Genomic DNA, 26322 nt, shown 5'->3' with positions numbered 1-26322 from the left:
CGAGAAGGAGCACGTAGTGGGGCTGGAAAAGAGCCAAGACAATGTGAGACCCAGGAAGCCCCATGAGAAAAGTGCATCAAGGAGGAAGGCACAAAAAAATGATGCCAGATGCCCCTGATATATCAATAATATAGCTAAGAAGTGATCATTGACTCTGACAATGAAGAAGTCATTGGGGACTTTGGTGATCTTAGTGGAGTTACAGGGCAAAAAAACATTGAGGAAGATTTAAGAAGTGGAATTAGAAATAATGACTATTGACTTGACTTTTTAGGAATTTTGGAGCAGACAAGAACACTTAAATTGAGAGGAAGCCACCAGGAGAATTAGAGTCCAGAGAGGTTGCTTTTGAAATTTTTTTCCGTGTTTTCAGGAATTGGAACAGCATGCTTGTATGTTGATGGGACTTATCAACTAGAGGGAGGAGCAGAGACTGGATTTGATTCTGTAAAGAGAGAGCATGGGGGAATTATTGGGCTGCTGTCCTGAGTAGCTGAGAGGGATGGTAAATACTGCATAAGTAGAGGAGATGGGCTGAGTTGGAAGTACAGTTAGTTCATCTGATTATCAGACATGAAGTCAGAATATATGAGTCCAGATGCTGGTAGGTGGGTGGAAGCTGTGGAAGTTTTCTTCAGATTGCTTTAAACTTCTCAGTGGAATTGGAAGCAAAATCATCAGCGAAGACTGAAGATTGGAGAGGAGGTGCTGGAAAGCAGTTTGAAGTGATAGAATAAAATATGAAATAGTTTTGTAGGAGAATGGGAAAGTAAGATAACCAGGGAAATCTATTTTGCCTGTTTGGCAGCATTAAGTACCCACTTGAAGTTATTATGAACTTGAAGGTGATCATTCTCCATTTTGGCATGTTTTTACCTTCAGTTTGGTTTAACTACCTGGGGATAATGCATGGACTAGATGTGATGAACACATACATACTTCATATTTAAAAAGGAATTTTTGGATCTCCTCTATTCTATTCAAAAGTATTTTTAATAACTTATGATCATATTACAGCTCTATGAGAGATGATATTTTAATTTAATCTGTATTATAATTTTCCATTATCATTTATCCCCCTTTTACACCCTACCCCCCCAATCACCATGCTATTGTCCATATCCATGAGTCCTTTTTTATTTTTTTCTCAACCCTTCCAAATCCTAACCCCTCCACAGCCATCAGCCTGCTCTCCATCTATGAGTCTGTCCCCATTTTTCTTCTTAGTTTAGTTTGTTCATTAGATTCCACATATGAGTAAAATTATATGGTATTTATCTTTCTCTGACTGGCTTATTTCTCTTATCATAATGTTCCCCAGGTTCATCCATACTGTTGTAAAGGGTAAAATTTTCTTTTTATAACCAAGTAGTATTCCATTGTGTAAATGTCCCATAGTGGGTATGTTTAAAAATAAGGATTCAAAGGTTTGATACCATGTCTCTGAGGCAATTACTAATATTTTTCTTTCTTTTGGTTTTTTCCTTATGCAACATGGATTCTGATTTTAAGAACAAACAAAAATGTGAACAAGAAATAGCATAGTGAACTAAGAGAACCAATTGGATAAAAATTTAAAATGATTTTAACAATCAATCCCACCCCCCTAATTACACAGAGAAAAACTAAAGCTCAGAGGGGAGAGGCGGGTCTATGGGACACTAGATTCTGCATAGTTCTACACAGAGAGTTTCCTGCTTAAACTTTACCTTATTTGTTTTCCTTAGAGCCAGGTCACAGATTGTATTCTGCCTTATGTTTTCAGGACCAGGGGGTATTACTCATTCCGATTTTGGCAGCTGAGCAGGAACAAACAGCTAGAAGCTTTCATTATAGATATTTTCCTACAGAACAGGTGTGTAGAAATTTTGTGCTAATTCCCAGCAGACGTTCCACCTATCTCCTGTTATATATTCAAGAGCTTAGCTGAAGCAAAAGTAACTTGTCCCTGCATAATATCCCTCATATCGTCATTAGGAAAATGGCACTACTGTTGCCTGGTTACAGTAGTTTTCTTAATTACCTCTTCATAATGTTGAGTTTCATAAGATACACCAACCCAATGGAAAATGCAGGTTTATCGTTGGTTACCCCTGTGATTACCTTTCTAATTTCATTTGGAATTTAAAAAATCTAGGTACATGGAGTCTTGTCCTGTCTTATTCATAGTCTTGTAACCTTGGTTAAGTAGCTGAGCATTCTGGGCCTCTAGTTTCTTAGCCCAGTAAATTATATTTTATTAGGTTTCTGTGGAGAGTTGGGAACATTTCTGTAGGACTGCTTATTTAAAAGTGATTACTATTTCTAAATGGAGGTGTTACTTAGCAAATTGCTTTTGAAGGTAATCTTGGAGCTGTATCTTAAAAGAGAAATAGATTTCCATTGACCTGGTGGGCAGGCAAGACATTCTAAGGACAAAAACCAAATTGACCAAAATTCCAGAGGCAAGGAGATAGAGGTTCAGGGTATTCTGGTGATTCATCATGGATAGAAAAAAGGACAGGGAGTGAGCAAAGGAGGGAGACATGCAGCTTTTAAGGCTGGGTGGGCAGGATATCAGAAGAGTGTGTTACTCACCCAGGGAAAATGTAACTGGAAAATCTAACCATTCTAAACTCTTTCAAAGATGACAGCTAAATCATCTTGCATAACACCAAACAGAACCTACCCACCTGCTTAGTTTCTAATGCAATTAACTGAAATTTGTGTCCTCCTACATACTTTTTCATAACTAATTTGACCTATACCACAGAGTAGTTTTACAGCAGCTGTAGTCAACATCAGAAGTTATTTTTAACGATAATTTTCTACTGTCTTTCTGGTCTATGGAGTTTCTAAGCAATTTTTTCTTGCTCTTTTGTTCCCTCACACAGGCTTGCAAAAATGCTCATCTCATCGTGGGCTTGAGAACAGCATGTGGGCTGCCAACGGCATGTACAATGAAGGTGAGGTTTGAGGATGGGTTTTCAGGCAATCCTACCACCTTTGCTCTTTAGTATAATGAAGTAGCAACATCAGTGTCTTTGTGGGGTGTGAAAATTTAACACTGATTTGCAGTATCAAAGACATATTATTAACAACAATGTACCTCATCACGAAGTTTGCAAAGCACATTCCCATCTCTAACTTAGTTCTACTCTAAGGTTCAAATGAAATTGCTTTTACTTACAAATGTCTAATACAAGATTTTACATGAAAGAATCTTTGCACCACTTGTTTTAAGAAATGTATTTACATTATAAAATAATAACTTGGTAATCTCATAGTAAGTATTAATAAATTAATCAGCAACAGACCATTGTGAAAATCATTTGATACACACGTACCTATAACTTTTAATATAAGATATTTAATGTAGATTTTATACGGTAACTATTAATTTATATAGATATGAATATATACATATGTATCTATAAAACAGAAAAATGCCTTAAAAACCCACACACTAGATGAAATCAGATAAATTGAAAATATACTTAGTAATCAACTGCTTCCTGAAGCCTGGTCCTCAAGAGAACAAGGCTATTGTTTAAGCAATTGATTGGTTAATCAGGCAAAGTGTTAAGGTTAGACAGAGAACGGGTCATTCAGGAGATAGACAGTTCAAGCAAGGAAACATAAGAGCAGAGAAGCAAACATTGACAATACTTGCTAGAGAACTTTTCGTGGAGGAATTTACTTTGGCCCATGACATTCCCTGTCCCAACACCACACTGAGATGAGGACACTGAGCCTTCACAGCCCAGTGCTATTAGCTCTTCAAATCATTACCTTGCCTTGGTTCTAGGCCAGACAGAATCCATTTTCCAGTGTGTATGATGTGGAAGTGTGCGTTTTGGAAAATGTGTGTCCTGGGTATATGCTATGACTGCTAGTTCACAAAGCAGTGTTATTTTCCCTAACACAAATGAATGTTGTTATCATTTTATTGGTATTATTTTATCCCAGGTTTTTTGAGATATTTTTGACCTATAGCGTATGTAAGGTTAAGATATACAATCTGATGACTTAATACATGTGTATAATGTGAAATTATACACATGTATTAAATAAGCTATATTATAAGGTTTTCATGAATGCCTCCATCCCTTCACATAATTACCTCTTTAGTGGTGATGACTATTAAGATTTACTCTCTTAATGACTTTCAAGTATATAATACAGTTCTTTTCATTATAGTCACCATACTGTGCTTTAGGTCCCCAGAACTTATTCATCTTTATTTGGAAGTTGTACCCTGTGACCAGCATCTCTCCATTTCCCCCACCATCAACCCCTGGTAACCACTATTTTATACTCTGTTTCTACTGATTTTGGCTTATTAAGGTTCCACATATAGGTGAGAACATTATCTGTCTTTCTCTAACTCATTTCTTTTAGCATAACGCCCTCAAGGTCCAACTATGTTCTCATAAAGGGCAGGATTTTCTTCTTTTTTGTGGTTGAATACTGTTTTACTGTGTATAAGTATATCATACTCTTTAATCCATTTGTCTACTGATGGAGACTTGTGTTTCCATATCTTGGCTATTGTGAATTATGCCACATTGAACATGGGGTTCAGGTATCCCTTTGATAACCTGTTTTTATTTCCTTTGAACATATATACAAAAGCAGGAATATGGATCATATGGTAGTTCTGTATTTTTTTAAGTTTTGAGGAATCTCCAGACTGTTTTCAATAGTAATTGTGCCAGTTTACATTCCCACCAACAGTGCACAAGGGTTCCCTTTTCTCCATAGTCTCTCAAACACTTGTCTCTTGTTTTTTGTTTTGTTTTTGCATTTTAATAGCCATTCAAACAGGTGTGAGGTAATGTCTCATCGTGCTCAGTGTGATTTTGATTTCCATTTCCCTGATAACTAGCGATGTTGAGTACATTTTTATGAACCCGTTGGCCACTTGTAAGTCTTTGGGAAAATGTTTATTCAGTTTCTTGCCTATATTGTAATTGCATAATTTTTTGTTCATTTTTCTGTTGAGTTGTATTAGTTTTTTTATAGATTTTTATTTTAACCCCTTATCAAATAGATTGTTTTACAATATTGTCTCTGATTTTGCAGGTTGTCTTTGTATTTCGCTGATTTCTTTGCTGTGCAGAAGCCTTTTTAGTTTAATGAAGTTCCACTTGCTTATGTTTGCTTTTGCTGCTTTCACTTACGTCAATTTTTTGTGTTATCCAAAAAATCATTGTCAAGATCAATGTCAAGGAGCTTTCTCTTTATGTTTTTTCTAGTCGTTTTACAATCTCACTACTTACATTTAAGTCTTTAATTCATGTTGAATACTTTTTGCAAGCGGGGTAAGATAGGGTCCAATCTCACTCTTACACATGGCAAGAGCAGGCCAGCTTTTCTCTGGCATAAAGTTTGCTATGATCTTCCTTCTTTACTGTTTAACATTACTTAATATTTTGCCTCTAAATGGCTTTCTTCTATTAAGTTTCTACAAACCCAAGGAAAGGATTATGGAATTAAAATTAGCAAGGAGAAATGGTAAGTCAATGACGAATCACATGAATAAAAACAGGGTCATGGTTAATATTAATGACAATAAGAATATTAGGAAGAACTGGTATTTCCTGAATTATTTTATGTGCCAAGTGCCTCCCTAAGATTTTTGTGTGGGTTCACTGATTCTTCCCAGCGACTCTATGAGGCCAAGACTACTATCATACACAGGTAAAGCAAATGAAGATTATATATGTGATATGTGATGTAACTTCTACACTCATGAGGTCTTGAATCAGGACTTGAAACCAGGTCTGTCTCCTGAAGAGACAGAGCTCTTGACCATTCACAGATATTGGTTTGATCCCGAAAACTAGTAACACACAAAACTTCTACCTACTGTAGAAATCAGAATTAGAAGCATTGTAATTGTTAGGTGCTCTATGAGATAAGCTGGTACAGTGTCCATCCACGTTCAAGACCAGGTTCAGTGACTCTAAAATTAGCACTCTTTCCAAAATTTAGGCGATTTTAACCTAGCGTATTAAACATCATAGACTTATAAATAAGACTCAAAGAAATAAAACATGTTCAAGCACATCCCTTAAGAAGTAACAGAGCATAAATTTTAACTGAGTTCTTCTGAGGTGAAGCTGCCTACTTTCCCAGCTCTCTCCCTATTTGGAAACCAAAGACCAAGCATTATATTAAACATAGCAATCACCACACTAAAGGTACAATTTGGTGACACATCAGTTGAAAAAAAAAAGGAAAACCTTAGAATAGGACTAATAGTTGGGGAGACACAAGTAACTGACATAAGAAAATCAGAGAACAACTCATGATTCCATATAATTAAGTACAGGATTACTAAGTAAGGAAGAAGAAGCTCAGAAGAGACTTCGCATGGACTGGCATGTTCAGGGACGAGGTCGCACATCAACTAAGCCTCAGAGAACTTGGATGATGAACAGCAGGTGGAGAACATTCTTAAAAGAAGTAGCAGAGAGAAGTATTTTTGGTTATTTTTGTGAGGCAGATAAAGGAATATATTCTGACCCAAAGTGAGAGAGTGTACTCAGGAATGGAAAGAAAGCTGGTATGGATAAATTAGTTTAAGCCAGATTATCAGAATGCTTTAATGTCTAATTTTGTTTTACCTGTATGTCTACATAACTTTATAAATGCATAGATGTGTCAATATGCTTGCTTTTGAATGTATAGTTTTATTTTTCCCCCTTTGGCGTCCTTTTCTTCCTTTCCTTTTCTATCCAGCCATGTTAAAATGACCTACCCATATTAACAACCTAGCCTGTAGCTTTCTATATCGTTTTCCCTATTCAAACAATCATAGGATAAATCGTAATTCACCATATTGCTGGGCATGAGTTTTGTTTCCAGTGTTTTGACACCATGACCAATGATGCAATAAAGACCCTTGACGTATAGGTCATTATTTATGGCTGTGTTGTCTGCATAGACTTCTAAGAGATGGATTACTGGTTAAAAATAGGCTCTAATGCTTCAAAGTTTCATACCCATGTAAGAAAGAATGCATTTCCCATATATCCTATAAAAATAGATGCCATGGCTCCTTCTTATTTTTGCTAATGTGAAAATATTAAACTTCCTCTATTGAAGGAGTTTTTGGAGAATAACAGTCTAAGACGGGATGTTGAGGATCAGAGTAAAAGCACTAAGCAGCCATTAGGAAGGCCTGGTGTGGCAGACACTTCAGAGCTTGTTAGGTATTCGGAGTGGGCCCAGGCTGGGGCGGTGGTGAAGCAGTCCATGGAGAGGCTGTTGCATCTGTGTCTGCTAGTATAGCATGGTATTCCTACAGAAGAAAACGCTGGACGTGGTACCAGAAAGAACAGGGCTAATGAGAATCAGCTTCCCTTCAGCATGCCTCGTCTTGTGTACATTTCTCCTTTATTATGCTTTATCTTGGAACCATACAGGAAGGAAATTCCTGTAGCTTAGCAAAATAGGTCCAAATGGACATGATCGATGTTTCTAAAAGAACATAAAATACAAAGATAATATATATTTATAAACTTCAGTTAAACGACATTCACTAAGTTGTAGTAAGTCATATAGATCTTTCATTATCATTTGTTTACTGTGGTATACTATATTGTTTAAATTTTTACAGACATATTGTCTTCCATTGCAATTGCAATCTCATTAATTTCTTTTAAAACAAGATTTTATTTATTTACTTTTAGAGAGAGGGGAAGGGAGGGAGAAAGAGAGGAAGAGAAACATTAATGTGTGGTTGCCTCTCATGTGCCCCCTACTGGGGACCTGGCCTGCAACCCAGGCATGTGCTCTGACTGGGAATTGAATCAGTGACCCTTTGGTTCACAGGCCAATGCTCAATCCACTGAGCTACAGCAGCCAGGGCCAATCTTATTAATTTCTTGATTGTCTAATAGTTCTGCTTTAGTGTTCAAAGCCATATGGTTTGATTTATAAAATATATGACTGTTATATCTTACTTTTATATTATCCTTTATCTTTACCTACTGTGCCTCTTTAATATTTATCCTTGTAATGAGGAATTCCATCTTGACTGATATTAATATTGTTAGACTTGCTTACTTTTCAATTTTCATTTACCTAGCATTATTTTGGCCACCACTTTATTACTTTGCCCTAAATATTTTTATTCCTTTTAAAGTACATAACTTCCCCTACCTCCACACTCCCCCTTGATTTTGTCCATGTGTCCTTTAGAGGTGGGGGAGGGAGGGTGGGATTGGCTGGGGTGGGGTGGAGGGATGGGAAGAAAATGCAGACAACTATAATTGAATAACAATAAATTTTTTTAAAAAAAGAAGTAGAACAGCACTGTATTGATGTAAGGGTACAAAGCTTGGATTTTTGTTTAAAGGTGGGCTCCATATTCCTTTATCTCCCACTAATGGAGAGTTATGTAACCTAGTACGCAGTTCATTTTAGGAAATATCTGTTAAATGCATGTATGCTTCAGGTACATATTATAGTGAATTTAATTGAAGTAAAGGGGTAAAATGATTAGTAAATGGAGATAATGTTTCATTTAAGTTCTTTAAAAAATAATAAAGTACATAACTTGATTTTAATCAAATATAAATCTGCCTTTATTAGAATAAATTAGTCTGTTTATGTTTGAAATTTCAGCTGATATGCTTGAATTTATTCATTGTATTTTGGTTTGAACTTATTATTTATGTCCATTGTTGAGTATGTATTTTATTTTTCCTTATTTTTCCTGGCTTGATCAAGGTGCAGTATATTTCATATTTCCTCTTTGGAAAATTACAGTTCTTTTCTCATTCATTAAATATTACATTCACTTTTTTCTTGTCCTCATAATCAGATGCAAAAATCATAATCATAAAACAAATTGTTTTGTCTATTAAAATATATACTTCTATTTGCCTCTTATTTGATCCCCTCCTCAAGAAAAGAATGTTTGAAGGTTATTTTCACTTTCTAGTTTTCCTTTCTCATTCTCCTATTCCTCATTATATTCCTGTAACATTCTTCCCCATGTGATTTGTTGAGAGAATTAATAACTAGTAAATATTATTTTATAGTGTTTCTTTTCTTTTCAATATTTTTAATAGCTCTATAGTAAGTATCCCTGGGAAAAGTATGGTATTATCCACTTGAGTTTAATCAGACAGGTAAATAGATAAATATTGTATACTATACTATTTATTCTTATTTTATCTTGAGGTCTCTCTCTTGATTCATCTTTATTTTAGTAGAGTCTTTCCTTAAATGTTTTGTCAAACAAATAATGTGTGTTATATACTTCTCAAATTATTGCAGACCCTCAAATGTCTTTCTATACTTGAGAATAAATTATATCTTGTTTGGGTATGTGATTCTGGGGTGAAGTCACTTTTATCAATCTGATATCAGTCTCTTTTCTGTTTTTCTTAGTCAATATTTTACTGACTCCCAAGTGACAAAATCTAATTTGGAGATTGGAAACTGTAGTCACTAGAGTTAACAGGCAAAATTTCCTGAAAGAGACCATATGCAAATCCTTGCTTTTATAGTGCAAAATGTAACACTATAAAAATTTTCCAAATGTTCAATCATTGTTTTACAATAAAACACCACAAACTTGGAAGGCTTAGAACTGGGCTTACATAACCATTTGCTTTCTATTCTTAAGTAATTGCAAAGATGTATTGTTTCTTCTTGCATAAAGCTGCAAAGACAAAAAATACATATCCTGGCTGAATTTGGCAGATAGATTTCAAATATATATATGTTTTTAAATATACTGAAAAGAAAATATGTAGCTTTCTTCTGTTACTTTTAGAAATTATATGAAGGGAGGAAGAAGAACATTCTACAGGGTTGGGCAAAAGTAGATTTACAATTGTTTGTATGAAAAATAATACAATAATTAATAATACAAGAATAAACTCTGCGTTGTTCATCCTCACAACTATAAATCTATTTTACCCCACCCTGTATGATAGAAAGTATGATTGCCAAAAGTTTTTCAAGATGACGTAATGTGATCGATTATTCAATGACGTTAATCTAGATTTCTTAGATTTGTTTAAATGAATACAAAGGCTGTAACTGACATCCAGATTATTGATACAAAAATAGTTTCAAGTTGCCAATATTGCTTTTAAGGTAAATATAATGCTGTCTCATGAGTTAAGTAATTAATTCAATAGTGTTTTCATCCTATAACTTTTGCTTTGGCAAACTTATTTCTCTTTATAGTATTATAGTGTCTAATTTCAGACTCTACTGAAGTTCAGATCCCCACAAAGTTATCTCTTTTGGAGATTGAATCAAGGGGATTTTCTGTACTATTTCCACTATTTTCCTTCAGAGGAGAAGGAGTAACAACCCTGGTAAAACCAGTCATAAAGACTGTATTTATGAAGTAGGAGTACGAAAAACTCTCTTCCAGCAGGCGAGAATCCTAGAATACGAGAGGTGGAACCGGCCTTAGGGAGCATCTATCTAACCCATGTTTGCCAGCATGCCAGTTCCTATACCAGGGCAAGTTCTGAGGCTCTACACTCCCCAAAGCAATGCCCTCCTTCTGAATTCCTTTGCTGGGTTAAAAAGGGAGCTTCCATGGCAAAGTGCTGGGCTTTGTTTTTGTTTTGTTTTTTTCAATTTTAAATCTGAGCTATCATTGGATTAAAATGGCATGATGATATTTTGTATTCAGATAATTTTTAAATACTTGTTATCATTTTGCACTTTGGTTTTACACTTATTTTTCTAACATAAGACATGGTTGATGGTTAATGTGACCACATAACTTACTGTCTAAATCAGGACACTTTTAAAAGTTTCAGGTTATTAATTACACCGTGACAAAAGACAACCCAGAATATAAGTTTCCTTCAAGAATGAATTCAGAATAAGGTTAAAATATTGGTAAGCAAAATGTAAAAAATCAATATCTCCTCCATGTGCACTTAGCTATATTTTGAGTTATCATTATAGATATATCTTATGCTTCATAATATTTTGCAAAAATTTATCTCATACTGCAATACTCTCTGCAGTCTGCTTTTGTTAATAAACAATGCATAAGAAACCTTTTTTCCAGTAAATAAAATTTATTCATACTCTCTTTTAAAAACATTGCTCAGCATTACATTGTTAATCTCTGGAAGAATGACAAGCCAGCAAACACATTCCTTGCTCCAGCTGGACTGGTTATGCTCAAATAGAGACCACAAGTGTTCACAACCAGTCACTCTAGCTTCTCAGGAGTCAAGAACATACTATCTCTGAAATGTAGATAGGTTCCTACAAAAGCTACCTTCATCTCACCTTGCTATTGGCAAACACCCAAGCAATCAATATAGCCCAGTCCTAGACCAGTCAGCCAGGGCATAGAGTTATCAGAAGACTGTAGCCATAAACCACTAGCACCACCAGCCCCAGAGCACCAGCTGAGAATCAGCTCTGCTCAGAAGGATGTCAGTTCATCCAAATGTAGCATAGTGGCCAGTATGACCAGTTATTAGTTTAAGTGCTTATTTCCTCCACTCCCTACTGAGCAGACATAGAAAATGAATCAGTAATTATCACGTTCTTAGATTTTTCAAAGAAACCACAGCCAAAGCAGTCTTTATTAAATTATCTGACTGGAAGAAATCAAGTCACAAAGCAGAGAAAAACCACAGTCTTGCATGTTAATTTTGAAAGCAGTTAATATACTGAATTTGAATGTCTTATTAGACTCCTTTAACTAATAAAAAACAATAAATAAAGATCGTGTAAATGTGTATTTGATTAGCTTTTATGTGTCAAGCCATCTTTTAGGGACTGTGACAAATAGAAAAATAAGTCAACACAAAGTTTTCCTTAAAGTATTTTTTCTGAACTAGGAGAAAAGACTGAGTCCACTTTCAAAAGCTTATATACAGGGTGGGGCAAAAGTAGGTTTACCGTTGTGAGTACATGAAACAAAGTTATTATTATTTAGTAATTATTGTATTATTTTCTATATTAACAAATGTAAACCTACCTTTCCCCCTCCCTGTATATATAAAGCATGCTAGAAAACATAGTTAAAAAAGCCATGAAGTAGGGTTATTAGTAATCTATGAGAATTAGAGGAGGCTAAACCCACATCTGACTGACTATAGTGGATGGATGTGGATAAAGAAAGGGTTCATCCTGGAAATGGCATTGCTCTGGGGCCTTGAAGGATGGGTAGGGGTTCAGAAAAATTATGAGCAAGACAAAAGTTTCAGGATAAGGATTCCAAGTAGAAGAAACAGCAGCAGCAAAAGCAGAGAGGCCTAGCAGGGGGCAAAAAATTATAGGATCACACGATTTTGTAGAGAGTCACAGAAACACAATTGAAAAATGCGGAGAGCAGGTCATGGAGCTCCCTGACTGGTAAAACAATGAAAATGGACTTGATTCTACAAGCAACCTGAAGAAACAATTGTTAAGATTTTGGCAGGGACATAAGATACAAGCTGTTGTTTAACCCATCATCACCTACTTTGTTCCACACATCTGTCTTCTCTTGATGCTATCTTCTTAAGCAAATTATTTTGTGTTCTTGTCTCTTCAAAATATTATGTGATAAGACCATGACAGGCCAGATTCAAACAAGTCGGAGGCTGCTGTTTTCTTCTACTGCTTTCGCTGAGTCTTTCATCCATCAGGAATGCCGTTGCAGAAGGCTTCTCTGAGCTCCCAGTCGGAATATCGGCGGGACTAACCTGCTTAATTCTGTTCTGGTCCTGTCGCCTGTGTCCAGGAAACATAGACTTCTGGGGAAGCAATTTTTGAATTGTATTCCACCCTCCCATGTACCCCAGCTGCCTTTGTTTTCCTTTTAAGAGCTTGTATGTGTCTTTAATACAGTGTGGAGAGCAAAGCGGAACCAAGGAAGTACTTAATATATTAATACAAATATAGAAAATATAAACATATTTTAAATATATATATATATAATATTTTAATGTATTTTCCTTGGCTTTATATAAGAAAGAAGACAGTGCTCGGGGTACTGAACAAGCATTTTTCTGGAAGTCATGTAAAAATGTTAACTTCATTCCTTTTTTACTTATTCATTAGTAAGCATTTATTAAGCTTGTGTGGCAGGAACTGCACTGGTCTCTGAAGGAACAGACACTCTACACTTAATTTTCTCTCGGGGAGACCATAGTCTCCCTTAATAATGTCTCCCAGGGAGATCCGTCTCTCTCCTCTGTTCCTACTCTCTGCAGATGAAACCATTACCGACATGACTTGGCTCTTTCACGTCAACCATTAGTACCTTACATAACTGAGTTCTACAGAGGAAATGACTGCAAAGAGAATTTCTATCTCTATTTCTGTCTCCACTTAGGCAATGAGAAGCAGACCTGGCAATTTCATTTTCAATTAAGTCAGAGATTCAAAACGCAAAGAGATCCTGACAGAACTCCCTCATTACCTACGATAGAGCACAGTACAGGGGAACTCACAATTGCCGAAGCTAAGGGTCACATATCAGACTTTATTTTTAAAATCATACATATTGTAGTATAATTAGTACACAGTATTATATTACCTTCAGGTGTACAATATAGTGATTCAACGTTTATATACTTAACAATGTGATCACTAAATCAAGTCTAGTAATCATGTCACCATGCAGTTGTCACACTATTATTAACTATATTTGCTTCATCTTTTCACTCATCAAAGGAATAAAAAGCCTCCTGGTGATATAAAGACCAGAGTCATTGCGTCTCTGGAAAGCGACAGCTAGCACAGGGCCTGATAAATTAATCATCTGGGAGGACAGGAGACAGGTGTTGAGCTGTGGGTGGGCGAAGGCAGCAGAAACCAAAACAAGAAAATAAAAAGCCAGGATTCAAAACTGAAAAAGAAAGAAAAGTTGCACTTGGACTTGTAGAAAGACAGATACGGAGGCAGTTTAAAGATATGGATATAATAAATAAAAGTCTATATATATATATATATATATCATTTGTAGAAAGTATGAAAATGATAGAAAAATACGAAGGTATTAGAAAATCAACCTTAATTTTAAGTTGCAAGAGTAATTATTCTGGACATTTTGATGTTTTCTTTCATTCTTAATTTTCCTACTTTGTCAATCATAGTCAAGATCATACTATATATGATATTTTCTCTCACTGAAAATTATATCAAATAAATATTTTCTCATTGTTAAAATTTGATGATGTTTGAAACCAAAAATAGTAAGAAAAAGCAACCCAACAATCAGTTTGGCCTTCCCTGAAGAGGCTATTTAACGTTGACTCCTAATCTTTCTACAATGGAGATGTCAATATCAAAATATTTCCTTTCGTCAGAGCAGAGGAATTCTTATCTTTTAGGAAGGTTTTGCTCAAATCCCTCTTTCTGCACTCCCCACTTTCAAAACATACACACTATCTCTCTTTACACACACACACACACACGCACATACAATGTTTCCTTATCTTTGCATTGCCTTTCCTGTAAAGCAGATGGTGCTTTAAATTCCTAGGCCCCTCACAAAGCTGTTCCTCTAGCAACCTTCCCTAAAACACTGATTTTAAAACGAGCAAAGATGTTCTTTGAATTCCCTGCTAGTCAATCTGTCAGTCCAGCCTAAAATGTTTCCAATTAAAAGTAATCAACTTAACAAGAAGACAATGCAATCATAACTGTAGTGCAGAGGTTAGGGTGCAACAGTGTTAGAAATAATGCAAAACTACTTTTTTCGTGGGGAACTAATTTCTAAAGTGGTTGGAATTTGTAACCCATTTCTAGCTCCATCCAGCACACACACCCCTACCTCCTGCTGGGTTATGGATAATGGGGATGGCTGGAGAAAGTCAGACATCTACAGAAACAAGAGGTTCTGGAAAATGGAAAATAGTACCTTGGTCTGGCAGTGAAGAGTATAATTAGAGCCTTTTAATTCTTGCCATTATTCCTCCTGATCAACAATTGAATTAATGTTCACAGTTCAAAAATATTTTTCCTAATCCCATGATTTAGAAAGGTTTTAAAAAGAAAATCAGATACTAAGAAGTCATAATTATAACATCTAATACTTATTGGACATTAATTTTCTGCTATGAAATACTCCTCAAACACATCATCTAATTTCATCCTCACCTGTGAGGATTGGGGTGTATTAGAGTCCAATGAGTTGTTAAGTTGTGTTAGAATTTTATTAACTGCAAACGAACAAAAACATAAAAACACACTCACGGAAATTATTGATTGCTTTCTGTTTCAGTGCCCTCTCCTATAAAATATCTGTAAAATGGGCTTTTTGTGGAGATAGTTGGAGTTTGTTCTAGATCTTCAGTTGCTGGTGAACTCGACTGGAGTTCGTTCTTCTTAACCAAGTATTTCTTCATTGCCTGCGTACTGAGCTCTTGCTGATTGCTCAATATGTTCCTTCTGGAAGGACCATTATCCTTCATTAATGGAGGCTGCACAATCTCGGCTACACTTCCCACTGAGCAGAATCCAATTTCTCTTTTCCTGCTTCAGATGACCTCAGGCCCAACCACTGAAAACTCAAGAGAGACTCTGAGTCAGAACCACTAGCCTGAGCCTTGTGAACATATAGAATACCTTGAGAAATAATAAATTAGAGATTTGAGTCTCTAGTTTCATGGTGTTTTGTTATGCAGCCATATAAAACAAGAACGCCAGCTTGCTTAAAGCTACATCCCCTTTGCTGTCCTTGTATCATACACCACAGGTGACGTAAAAGACTATGTCATAGTAAATTAACCTATTTGAGGTTCAAAAAATTTTGAATCTCTGTATCTTTCTCATCTGCTTTTATTTGGCTCCCTCACCCAATTATGAGTTGATCTCACAAACCTTTGAAACTCAGAAAACCATAGACTTTTGCTGTTCTTTGCTGTTTGGGGCTTCAGTTTCTTTTACAATATTCAAATAATAATATCCTACCTATTTTATAGGGGTTCTATGAAGATGAAATGAAGTATTATGGAAAGCTTTTCCCCCCCCAGCGTCTGTAACAAATGGTCCAGGGTCATTATCATGTGATTCAAGGTCATTATAGCTGAAGCAGAAGTGGGAAACAAACCTGTAATATGCTAGACATTTAACAATGCTTATCTAATAAAACTATTCTACTGGATAAATGGAGGTTATTCACATTTTCCATGCTGAAGTTTAAGAGGAAAATAAGAAAAACGTCTTCACATCTGCGGTTGCATTCTTCTCGAAGAGCCCAACTTTTGCCCTTCTGTAAGTGCCAGTGTTTAGAGACCAACTTTTAGAAAATTAATGCTTGTGCCTGGGTAGAAACCAGCCCCAAAACTTGAACAAGGGGGAATTACTAGCGGTTTTGGAGATTTGCTGGGACTTATTTACACTCCTTAAAAAAGGTCCTCCCCTGTCTCTCCCGGCAAACCCCGCGCAATTCCCACCCACTCTGCGGCACTGGAGGCCGGTGTTTCGGGATTATTCCTCAAGTAGCCACTAAGGGGAGCCGGACGCTGGACCGCCCTCCAACGTTGCCTTGACAACACTGGGCGCAAAGCCTTTGGAGTGATGCGCCCGCTAAAGCAGGTGTCGGATTGCAGCGCGCTCGCGCCTCTTCTGGGATTGCGTGAAGCCAGGGAGCCTCTCAGAAAGTCTGGCTACTATTCCTCCGCCTCCCTTTCGGACAGCTTCCTAACCCGGCGGGGACGCACAGAGTGAAAATGGTCCATCATTCAGGCTCGATTCAGTCCTTTAAACAGCAAAAAGGTCAGTTGGAACCGGTCCCGCTCCCTATCAGTGTCACGTCCCCCTCTGCATGCCCTTGCAATTGTGTAGGAGCATCTTTTGCAGGCTAATACTACGCAGAGGTGGAGAACTCTGTGAAGTTTTTTTTTTTTTTTTAATTATTCTTTGTCTTAATGCCTCTTTCACTCTGCATCTGAGATGACTCTGAATTCTGAGCCTCCGCACAGTCTTTGGGAGAAGTGGAATTCGTCATCTCAGGGACTGCATTTAACGTGAATTTCCGCGAAGACTGGTTCAGTGCACTGCAGTAAGCCCGCTGAGTGGGGTTGCCCTGCCAGCACTCTGAGTGAGGTTTCACGGCAGAAGGACCAGACCATGTTTGCCCGTCTGTGATTCAGATGGCTCATAAGCTTCATGCAAGCAGCTCTCTAGAGAAGCTTTGACACAGTCTTGGGAGAAATGAGTTTTTGGAGAATTCAAGAAGTTGGCCTGTTGATGGGGGCTCAGAAACTTTCTTGGAAAACTTTATTTTGTCTGTGTCCAGTGCTTGACTCTGAGTTTCAGATTTTTTGTGATCGTTGGTAGGTTCCCCTTCTAGGAGCTTTATTTTTGCTCTCTGGCATCCAGTTCATGTTTCTCCCTGGGTGCAGTGGTAGGAGTCTGCGTGTTCATAGTCTAATCAGGAATTTTTCCAAGTTATCCTGCTTACTTTTCTGTCCTTGTTCCATATTTTGTTTTAAAGGAATTTACAGAGTGCATTTATATTGAGGCATATTCCTAGTCTTCTGGAGTTTGTCTGAAACAGTTATTAAACAGCAACGTCGCCATTTTTTTGCATTAGTAATGGTAATTATGCCATACTTGACCATATGCTGCTATATGATATAAGTGAATTTTGTAATGGTAAATTTGATCATTCAAAGTGAAGTAAACATTTACTTAAATATCCCTACTTTCCCCCACAGAAGCCATATATATATGTATGTGTGTATATGTGTGTGTGTATATGTGTGTGTGTGTATATATATATGTATATATATAAACTTTGCTTGCCAACATGATTACTAGACTTAGTGTAGTAATCACATCATAAATTAGATAAATGTCTAATCACTCTATGGTACACCTGAAACTAATATAATATTGTATACCAACTATAGTTAAATAAATAAAGAATACATTATATATTTCAACACTTGTGTCTATGTAGATATTTGACTTTTTTAAGCAAAAACTGTATAAACACACCAGAGATAATTTAGTAGGGATTCCTATATTAGGTAGAATATTGGACTGAGTGAGCTTTGAATTCCATGATTTTATAAACTGTTCAAGACCTCTAGGTTCTTGCAAAAATATGTTGAAATTGAAAGTGAGTGACAGTTGTGTGAGAGGTTGGCCAGTAGGCAAACATTTCAGCTAGTATACAATCCCACTTCAAATCCAAATGTTCTGAAGAAAATTAAATTGCTTCAAAAGTTGTGTTTTCTTTTTTTTTTAAAAAAAGGTTTGATTTATTTATTTTTAGAAAGAGATGAAGGGAGAGAGAAAGAGAGAGGGAGAAACATCAGTGTGTGGTTGCCTCTCAAGTACCCCCTACTGGGGACCTGGCCCACAACCCAGGTATATGCCCTGACTGGGAATTGAACTGGCAACCTTTTGGTTCACAGTCCGGCGTTCAATCCACCAAGCCACACCAGCCAGGGCTGAAAGTTGTGTTTTCTTTAATCATTATTTTAAATACATAGAAGCTTTCAGAATGAAGACAAAGGTTATTGGAACTTTGCACTAGCTTTGTACAATTAATACCTTCCTTTAATACATGACTGTGGGTGATTCATTTCTAGGACCTGGAGCCTTGAAATGCCCCCATCATGATTTATTATGTATGGATATGTACTGTGTTTTTTTTTAAAACAAATAGTTGCCAACTTTAGACCAACTGTCATTGCTCAGTGTGAGTGATAAAAAATTTTGCTAGTCCTGGCACTTCATATTGTTTCCTTGATGATGCAGTATGAGCCAATATTTTCAAGTCTTTCTTTACTTTTGGCACAAAAGGCAATTTTAGCAGAGAAAAATATGGAGAGGAGGAGGGATACGAAGGATGTAGCATTAAAGTGGTCCTGCTTGATTCCTTTTTAAGTCTGGAGGGCATTTGTGAAAGACCAAAGTGAGGATTAGCTATTTCAGTTTTTCAAAGAGATAGAAGCAAAATAATATTCTAAATTCTTTCTGAGCTAGGAGGTATGAGACAAAACACTTGTGCTTTTGACCAAAACATTATCCTGAAAACAACACAATAAAGGTGGAGAAAATTCTGTATTAGAACTATGGAAACCTAAATTTTAAGCTTAAAGGGTTTAAGTGCTTTGGACTTTGTTTCATGTATACCACAGAAAGATTGAACTCCTGACCCCTGTGGCCTTTTCTATCTCTCTGCCTTTGTCATTTGGGGAAGGTCAGGTGGCAGTGTGACATTGTAACAATGGAGATGCTTTCCTCCTGGGCTAGATAAAGTGGAAAGCACTGCTTTTAGTTCACTTTTAGAAAATAATTTAGCTGAGTAATCCAGTTTATGGAGATTATTTTTGCTTTAAGCAAGTGGGGTCAATGTATTTTTATTTTGATTTTAAAGTTATAATACCTAGAAATAGCCTGAGCTATCCAGAAAACACCCTTACTGTTAGACTTAAGAATGTTCCACCGTCACTTGGAAAACGCACACACTGTATTTAATCTCATTGAAGGAGTGGATATTTTTCTATATATGTATGTGTAGTAATCCAGCCCTAGCGCAAACTCCCTCACTGATATTATGCAGTATTTTTCAACAAGTCAGGATAGACACCAGAATAGTTATCTATAAAATGAAATACTATATATAAAGCCATTTTTTCCATTAATTTAATCTATAGTCCTCATTGTCAGCCCTGGATTTTAATTCTCCATTCCTATTTACATGTTCTTTGATATTGCTCATCCTCAGTTACCACTTCTGTGAAATGAAGATAACATTTACATTGCAGATTTGTGATGTTCGTAGCAGTTTGGCATAGAATGGGGCTCAATAAATTTAGGGAAAAATAATAATAATAATTCTCCTCCCCTCCTTCCTTCATCTCCCTCCTCCCTCCCTCTTCCTCCTCCTCTTTCTCCTTCTTGTTCACTCATCTCTTGTTGACTCTTAAGGACTAAAAGAAATCCTTAGTAGTGTCCTTGTAACATTTTGCCTTTTATTTACTTCTTTTATCACTCAGGGTTTTTCCTTTGGGGTTTATCTTCAGAAAATAGTCGACTACAGACCATCAAAAGATAGCCATGTACAGTAATATTGAATTACAATCACAAACTACCGAAATTATATGCCCATTCCTCAGGAAAACTTCCAAAATTCCCATAGAATAAATTTAGATATTCCATTCATTGTATAATGTTAAACTTTCATCGCAAATAAATGGTATGTATTCACTCTCCACTCATCCCATGTTTCCCAAGCTCTTGCTGTGTGCCAGGCACTGTGCTCATCGATGGTACTAAGACACCTATTGCTGCCCAAACCTCCTTCTGCAGAGAACTTAGGAAAGCAGGAACTCTGAGAGCTTTGCTAAACACAGCCTGTATGAGAACTGTAGGCAACTCTACATTTTTCTAGAAAGACGTCTGCATTTTGTTTCTTGGCGACGCCAGTTAAGTTGTGTCTTCTGAAGAGGACATCCACAGACAGAGGGGAACAAAAGTAGGTTTGCAGTTAGTTGTATGGAAAATCATACGGTAATTAATAAATAATCATACAAGAATAAACTGTTTTACATAATCAAAGCTATAAACCTACTTTTGCCCCACCCTGTGTAGTTTTGAATTTTTACTACACTTTAACTACATTCTAGGTTGTTTTAATAAGAGGTTTACTGAGTTAGGAAGTACAATTGAGAATTTCTGGTGGATGGGCAGTGGGGTGGCGGTTTATTTCTGAAGTCCCATGGGTAAATCGGAGAGCATTATGCTTGCAGACAACTGTGAGCGTGTGTGTGCCTTTTCCTTAGTACATATGGGAGGAACACTAGCTGGCAAATCAGCAGTGATTTCTGGTGAAAGTCCAACCATGCTTCCTAGCCTGGCTTCCTCTGTTTCACTTGATTTATGATGGATTCATGTGCCATACAAGTGAGAAAAGGACAATGCTAGTTCTGCCTTCTGGTAGCTGTTATTTACCAAGACATCTAGCAAGAGTTTTAGTGAGACCATAGGTCACATCAAACACAGCCTGTCCTAAAAGACTTGGGTTTAATGGGATAAGCTGAAGCTGTCAAGTGATTTATTATTACCCTGGAGGACATTTATTTAAACATGAAAAGAGTGTTTTTAATAATTTCACAGAATCAAATACTTTGTACTCACATAAGTCTTTTAATAATAATAATCTTTACACTTACTTGGAGATTTATAGAGTATAAAATATTTTCATTCACTTTTTCTCAAAATAAGTCATTTGCTATTGCAGGTGCATACCTATAAAACTTCTTAGCAACCTTCCTGCTTTACGTTTAGTTCCCAATTCATAAAACCCAAAAGGGATGGTGTTAGGAGAAATACCTTGTTTCAGAATCTCTGATATCCACTCTTTCAGACTCTTTTGACCCTCGCGATGTCTGCATGATCTAGAACCTTCACATACTCTTTCCCAGTAAAACCAGAAAAAAATCTGATGCCATTACTAAACTCATCCACACCTGTATATTAACTCTCCCTGGTGTTTTGGCAGTGTGTTCTTTTATGTATGACTAACGAAAAGAAGACATTGTTCTTGTTACGATAATTCCCAGCTGCATAGAAAAAGAAGTTACCCATTGATAATCTCCCAGTAAGGGCCAGCCAAACCATGGAAGAGAATGTGGATATATTTCAACCCCCAAAGAAAATACATATGCCTGGGACTATTTCTTTAAAAATCCTGCATATCTTAAATAGCTCAGAGTAAATACTGTATTTTTTCAAAGCAAGGACAATTGATGTTTAAAAGGATGGCTTTGGATTAGCAAAACTAGTATTAGTTATATAATAGATATGTACCCTCTACTTAGGAATGAAAAGAAATGGTCAAGTTTAGAAAAAACTTGATCCCAAGTAATTATAATGTAAACATGTGAATATTTTAAAGCTATCTTGAAGTAAAATATCACACTTCTTGAGGATTATAGGGAACTGAAGTTTTCAATGAATCTAGATTTCAAAATTATACTCTGCACATGGATGTTACTGAAAATTTGGGGGTCAGCATGATTATATAAATCAAGTTACTGAAACAAACCTTTAAAAAGCACAAACATTCAACCTTTTTCTGTTTATTATATTGGTATTTCATAATTGTGCTGATGTTTAGGACCTATTGATGTAAGATTTGTGGATTAGTGTTAAGTAGTTGTACTTTGATGAAAAGACCATAGACTCAAAGCCCCTGTGAATGAATTCTGTAGCTTTGGGTGTTTTTCTTCTCTGAACCATACATTTCTCATTCAAAATCTTGGAATTATAATCATCACCTCTCAGGATTAGAGTGAAGAAACAATAATAAACACAACAACAAAAACAGCAGTAGCAGCTCATGTAGTGTGAACACTACTTATTACCAATTGTCTCAAAAGCTTAAACGTACACTGCATTATTTCATATTCACTGAAGCTTTAGTAGTTACATACATTATTTTTCCTATTTTCAAGGTGAAGGAATTGAGTTTAGATGTTACATGCATTAGCAAGTTAGACCTTAATGATTGGTGGAACTGGGGTTTGAACACAGCCCTGCCTGACTCCAAAGTCCACCTTTGTACCTGCTCTACATTCTGTAAGGAAGCTTTGTACCTGCTCTACATTCTGTATAGTGCAGGTTCTTTGGAGGAAAAGAAAATTTAAGCAGCTGGAAGGCATCTCCATCTGCTCTTACGTGATTCCTACCCCAGGCGTCTATGGCTTCTTCCCTTGCTCTACCTCTTCTCTGCAAAAATATCAGAGCTGCAGGCAGAGTTCTATGATTTCCAAGCTAGATCATGAGTAGCTCAGTGTCCCTTCTGTGGCCATAGTAAAATAAAAATTTCAGACAGGAAAAGCCCCACACTTCCTTCTGATTCTACAGTTCTTCAGAGGTTACAGAAGTGGGAAATCACATTCTTAGGCTGGCGGCGCATTAGTGCAACCAACGTGGCTGTTCCTTCTGTTGTTGCATTTCCTCCTGAATTGCACTGAATAACTTTTTGCAACGTGGCGATTACTTTCTTCTGTTTGATTTCAACCTAACCAGCATGTAAGATGCCTGCACCAGCTGCAGGATCCAAGTTCACCAAGTATGAGCCACCATATTTACATCTTCACTATAACTGAGATGCAGTTGGCCATAGAGGGGAGAACTTCCCTATGGATAAAATTAGGTGGATATGAAATTATATTGCTGCAAGAATTTTGCAAATGCACTGCATTAGTCATGGTACAAAGTTAATAGGCTACCCAGAAGGCATCTCCCACAAATGACTTCTAAAATTGTACATGCAGTATTTTATATCTGGCTTTGAAGTACTCTAGAGGTGGGAGGTGGCTACTTTGCAAATACATGCACTGCACAGGTCTGGTTTAAACAGTTTCCACCATTCGCTGGTATCTTGAGCAATTTGTTCTGCTCATTTCCCTCAACTATAAGATCAAGGTTTATCACATTAGCAAGATCTAAAGAATCATCCCGAGCTCTTGTTAAAATACAAAATGTTCAGTCCCTCTGACATAAAATCTTATCTCCAGGGGAGACTAGGAATCTGCTTGCTTAACAAAAATGCATCCTACAGGATTCTTGTAAGTGAGACCATTGGAAAAACAATTTTGTAAAATAATATAACTATGTAAGCATTGGGTGAGATAATGACTGTGAGTAGCTTATAGTAAGTTGTAAATAAATGCTCTCTCTTATTTGTAGAGGCAAACTATATAAATGCCAGGTATACTGACCTATGTACATGCATGTAGTACTGCGAAAATATAAGTGCAGCGTGTTTCTCATACTAACTATAATACCACACTTTATAATACTATACTATACTGTACTATACTATACTATACTATACTATACTATACTGTACTACACTACACTACACTATACTATAGTATACTATATGTACTATACTATATATAGTACTTTTCAAAATTTGGTGAGGTTCCTAAACAGGAGTTTTTGTTTTGCCTCATTTACTGGCCCCCTCAGTACATGCGTTGTTAAACCTTAGGGATGAGCTCTCAGGCTCTGTCTTCAGTTGTTCTTTCATGACCCTTGTCCCCACCCGAAATGCTCTCATTTGTCTTTTAGGTCCTTTTTTTTTTCACTGTGTAACATTTTGCAAAGCAAGGGGCTTTGGTAAATACTCTTTCATAACAAAATATCTCGAATGTCTTTTTTGAAGTGAAACACATGGCAACATTTTATAGCTTTCTTGATTTATGGAAAGAGAAGATGTACCTATGGTATGTATGTTCGTATAATTCGCTGTTATAATTTAAAGTCACTGTGAAAAAGGCAATGTGTGCAGTGAAAAGCAGGGCTGTGAAGTCACATAAAATTAATTGTGTTTGAACCTTAAGACTTACACAGTGAGTGATCGTGGCAAGCTAACGAGTTTCAGTGGGTGTCAGTTCCCCTGTGTATGAGAGCAGAATAATAGGTGCTATTATTAAATGCTTCCCCTTGGCCAGCCACCGTTTAAACTACTTTATTTATAGTAGCCCACTTAATCATAAAAAGAAACTCTATTAATTTCATTCCACAGACGAAGAAACTGAAGGACAGAAAAGTGAAAGAAGTGTTCAGGGCCACAACCAGGAGTAGTAGAGGTGCCTATCTGTCAGGTAGAAATGTTATGAGTAAACAATTGTGCAAGGTAAGTAACCCCTACAGAATTGTTCTTTAGTTCAGTACTTGATAACTAGTGTTTTAATAAAACACCAATACTCTTTATCTGCCCCAACTCCACATCAATAAGATTAAAGGTTGTTCATTACTCAGCATGAAGTTTGTGCTTTTTAACCTACATAATCCTTACTTAACTGCTTGGTTATACCAATATTTCCCAATTAATTTTTCAAAATACCCCAAATTTAGCTGATGGCAAAGATTTAACTTCTTTTTCTGTTTAGGTAAAGTAAGTTTAATTTACTAACATTGGCTCAAATTTAGGCCTATTCAAAAGACATAAGAAACGTATTTTAGCTGCGAAGTGGTGGTTCTCACAGACATAATGGTATCGCTGCAGCCGGTGGTACTCAAGAATATTCTAGTCTACCTGTCTAAAACAACCTTGAGAGCAGACTAGTCGTATAAGCACAAGGTAGCCTCAGGCTTGAAATAAGAGAGACGGACTTGGTCTGACCTTGAGTGCAGGAGTCAAGCAACTTGGATTCATATGATTCTTCTCTGTCATTAGCAATGAATGTATCATACGATTTTATGAGCTTTGGCACGGTCTTTACTTCTGTAAGTTTTTCTTTTTCTCCCATATGAGTTGGGGCCAAAAGGATTGTGTTGAAGATGGCTTTTTAGAGTGTGTACTTAAAAAAAGATATTTACCAATCTACCTCTCCCCCTTTTTTGCTATTTTTCTAACCTTCAAAAGTTCTAATACATTCCACTATGATATATGCTTATGTTGTAAATAGTTCTACAAAACTTTGATCAGGAAAAGTTAAATTTAACTTATTTTTCTTATAGTTCAGTAGTTAGGCTAATTTCTTTTGAATCATGTCTATGAATTTCAACATATCAAGGATTTAAATTTATAAAACAATATTATCTAAAAACTCTCCCCATATGTTGTTAACCTCTCAATTCACATTTATTTCTGATATAACATTGGTGATTTCTGATTATTTATGATTTGTTACTCTGCCTATAAAAATTAGACAGCAGTATTATTCATGGACTGTAAGTGTGGAAGTCAGCAACTGAAGAGAAATTTATTCAGGTGGGGTCCAAATTACATCTTTCTCTTCACTGTACTTTTGTCTGTGATAATATGAAATAAAAAGATTTAAGGTGTCATTCACTTAAAGTAGACAAAAATTGTGGGTAACATAGTAAATTCAGATTTCCTCACTGAGGAAAATACTGTCTTTTAGCATACTGTGTTTGGTATAATGCCTCTGTTAGCCACTGTATTTTGAATGAGGCTTCTCCCTCTCTCCCACACTGCTCCCAGATGAGAGAGTTGGTGGGTCACACCACACTGAACAGCTTGCAATTAGTCATATCTCTTACCAGATGTGAAGAAATCACCCACTCAGAGGCATTTATGCCCTTTTAGAAAACAGCACTTTGGAATTCAAATCATGTATAGCAATTACACTCATATATAGTCCATACTAAACTCATTTTTATCGATATATGCTCTAAAAACACTTAATAATTATATGATTGGACAATTACTGATACACAAGGATGTTCTGTCTATATATAACATTCAAAACATACTCTCTTCCTCGTACAGTCTGAGACCTGCATGGTCCTTGAGCACGCCATTGTCTTCAAGAAGAGCATGATTCGATATTAAAGGGTCAGAAAGGGATGGGGGGGTTCTGTACCATTGTCTGCTTCAAATATAGTCTTGGAAACACC

General features: G+C 36.4%; 1 protein-coding gene across 2 annotated transcripts in view; it reads left to right on the top strand.

The window, feature by feature from the left end:
• Positions 1-26322, top strand: part of ANO3 (anoctamin 3) — a 286084-nt gene that overhangs the window by 71499 nt on the left and 188263 nt on the right. Inside the window, exon 2 of one of the 2 annotated variants that reach the window (XM_053925078.2) lies at positions 2874-2945. In XM_053925078.2, coding sequence (XP_053781053.1) covers positions 2874-2945 — 72 coding nt within the window. Of the gene's footprint in view, positions 1-2873; positions 2946-16578; positions 16699-26322 lie in introns of those variants that run through there. The other variant, XM_053925079.1, reaches the window with a different exon arrangement.

This window comes from Desmodus rotundus, chromosome 5, assembly GCF_022682495.2.
Source record: "Desmodus rotundus isolate HL8 chromosome 5, HLdesRot8A.1, whole genome shotgun sequence".
Classification (NCBI taxonomy): Eukaryota; Metazoa; Chordata; class Mammalia; order Chiroptera; family Phyllostomidae; genus Desmodus; species Desmodus rotundus.
Note: the sequence above shows the minus strand (reverse complement) of the source record. Positions and strands in the feature narration are given on the sequence as shown.